Source organism: Triticum aestivum, chromosome 5B (assembly GCF_018294505.1).
Source record: "Triticum aestivum cultivar Chinese Spring chromosome 5B, IWGSC CS RefSeq v2.1, whole genome shotgun sequence".
Lineage (NCBI taxonomy): Eukaryota > Viridiplantae > Streptophyta > Magnoliopsida > Poales > Poaceae > Triticum > Triticum aestivum.
Genome location: NC_057807.1, coordinates 656,256,976 through 656,258,919, shown reverse-complemented (window position 1 = coordinate 656,258,919; position 1,944 = coordinate 656,256,976). Strand labels below are relative to the sequence as shown.

The window sequence follows — 1,944 nt, the reverse complement described above, 5'->3', positions numbered from 1 at the left end:
AGACGGAGTTGGATGGATGCGTCGTGCCGAGGCCCTTAGTGACCGGTGACGGCATTGCCATGTAGGTGCATCTTCACTCCCGCTCTAGAGCCGGCATTGCTTCCGCCCAGGTAGAGGACCTCAACTTCTTCGGCTATGTGCTCCATGTATATCCTTCCCGCGTGAAGTGTTTGAGGCTCAGTAAGCTGTTTTCCAGCGCCTCTGTATCTTGCTGCTCTTGCTGCTTTCTGTAGTTCTTACTCTTTGTTGTACTCTGCAATTGTATCCTGGCCGGTCGATGGCTTTGTTAATTTAAAGTTGGACTAGGCTAGCGGCCTTCTCAGGCTCGGCTGCGTCTTTTCTCTAAGAAAATGTTGAGCTGTTTTCGCTAGGTAGGTTCAAAATCATTGTACAGGCTAGAACTGTTCGCCCATAGGGCCAAATGATATTGACAGCAACCGAAATCAACTTGTACGTTCAAAGTTGGCGGGTGCAGCCGTGGCTTTCAGCGTCGCGCTGGTCAAACCGGCCCGAGACCATAGTACTCCGTTATATTTGCCCGTCTCAACCATTCGCCATCCTTACCGTTTAAGCCTCGACCACTCGTCCATAGCCCAAGCAATCATCCTCCACGCGCGCGGTCATGAGCGGCGAGCCGGCAGAGGCGACTCCGGCAGTGGTGGTGGTGGGTTCACGGTTCTGTGCGCCGGCCGCCACGGCGTTCGCGGTCACCAAGACGATCAGCGTGACGGGGCGCGACTTCACCGTCACGGACGCCCACGGCGCGGCCGTGATGCAGGTGGAGGCGGCCGTGTTCAGCTTCCTCCAGCACCGCTCCCTCCTCCTCGACGCGGCGTCGCGCCGCCCCGCGCTCACCCTGCAGGACTCCACCTACCTAGCGAGCACGAGGTGGGAGGCGTACAGGGGGGACAGCACCAGCCGGAGGAACCTGCTCTTCGTCGCGGTGAAGACCGCGCCCGTGCAGCTCGCCAGGACCAAGGTGCGCGTGTTCCTCGCCGGCAACGGCTCCGGCGAGCGGGTCCCGGACTTCGTCATCGGCGGCAGCTACTACGCCGGCGCGTGCACGGTCTCTGCTGGAGGTGGCGGCGGCGGCGACGACTCCGATGGCACCATCGTCGCGCGGATCAGCCGCCAGAACACGGCCGGCGGCGCGTTCCTCGGGAGGCACACGTATACCGCGAGGATCAACCCCGGCGTCGACCAGGCGTTCATCCTCGCGCTCACCGTGATTCTTGACCAGATACATCACTAGCATTGGAACCGATCAATCGCCGCAATTTCGTTTGTAAATCACTTGTGAAATACCATCATTTTCGTTGTGAAAAAATCACTAGCATTCGACCAGGTGTTCTTTTTTTTCACTTTCTTTTGTGAGGCAAGGATGTACTCTTGTTGTGGAAAAACAAATTCGGTCCTGTTTTTTAAGGGGCGAGTTGCATGTCCGCCGGTGACCGGATTCATCGCATCCAGAGCCGTTGGATCCCACGCGTGACAGTTGGTAGTGTGACCCGCCAGCTTGCAAAATGAGCCATGTTGCATTTGCTGGCTTGTGGCAGTGCATTGACCGGACCCGTTTACAACATGAGTCATGTTGCACTATGATCCATGTTGTGCTCGGGAAATCCATCTTCCAACCCCGGTTTGCAATATAAGTCATGTTAAGCTCGCTGGTTGAAACACGATCCATGTTGCGGTTGGAGAAACATTTACCTATTGCGTCTCGGAGGCAATTGAGTTGTGGGCCATTTGGTCAAACTCAGCTCCAGCGACCGCAGAGAAGGCCGACGTGCATCGAGTTATCAACCGTCTCTTTACAAATGTTTCCCGCTTTTAGTGGGCCCTATTTCCAGAGTCAAAGCTGGAATCTTAGGATTTTTTTTTGGTTGTTGTGATTTTTAGATGAGACTGGCTCAATATCTCTTGAAATATTCACCCTAAAAAATC

At 55.2% G+C, this 1,944-nt stretch overlaps 1 protein-coding gene across 1 annotated transcript; it reads left to right on the top strand.

Annotated features, from left to right (window-relative positions):
• The first annotated feature begins 585 nt into the window (after positions 1-585).
• On the top strand, positions 586-1,336 carry LOC123117445 (protein LURP-one-related 10). Its single transcript, XM_044538196.1, has one exon. It carries the CDS (start codon positions 623-625, stop codon positions 1,250-1,252), a length of 630 nt encoding a protein of 209 aa, XP_044394131.1. The 5' UTR covers positions 586-622; the 3' UTR covers positions 1,253-1,336.
• Positions 1,337-1,944: the final 608 nt, after the last annotated feature.

Coding starts and splice junctions, on each gene's coding strand:
- LOC123117445 (XM_044538196.1), top strand. CDS start 623: ATGAGCGGCGAGCCGGCAGAGGCGACTCCGGCAGTGGTGGTGGTGGGT.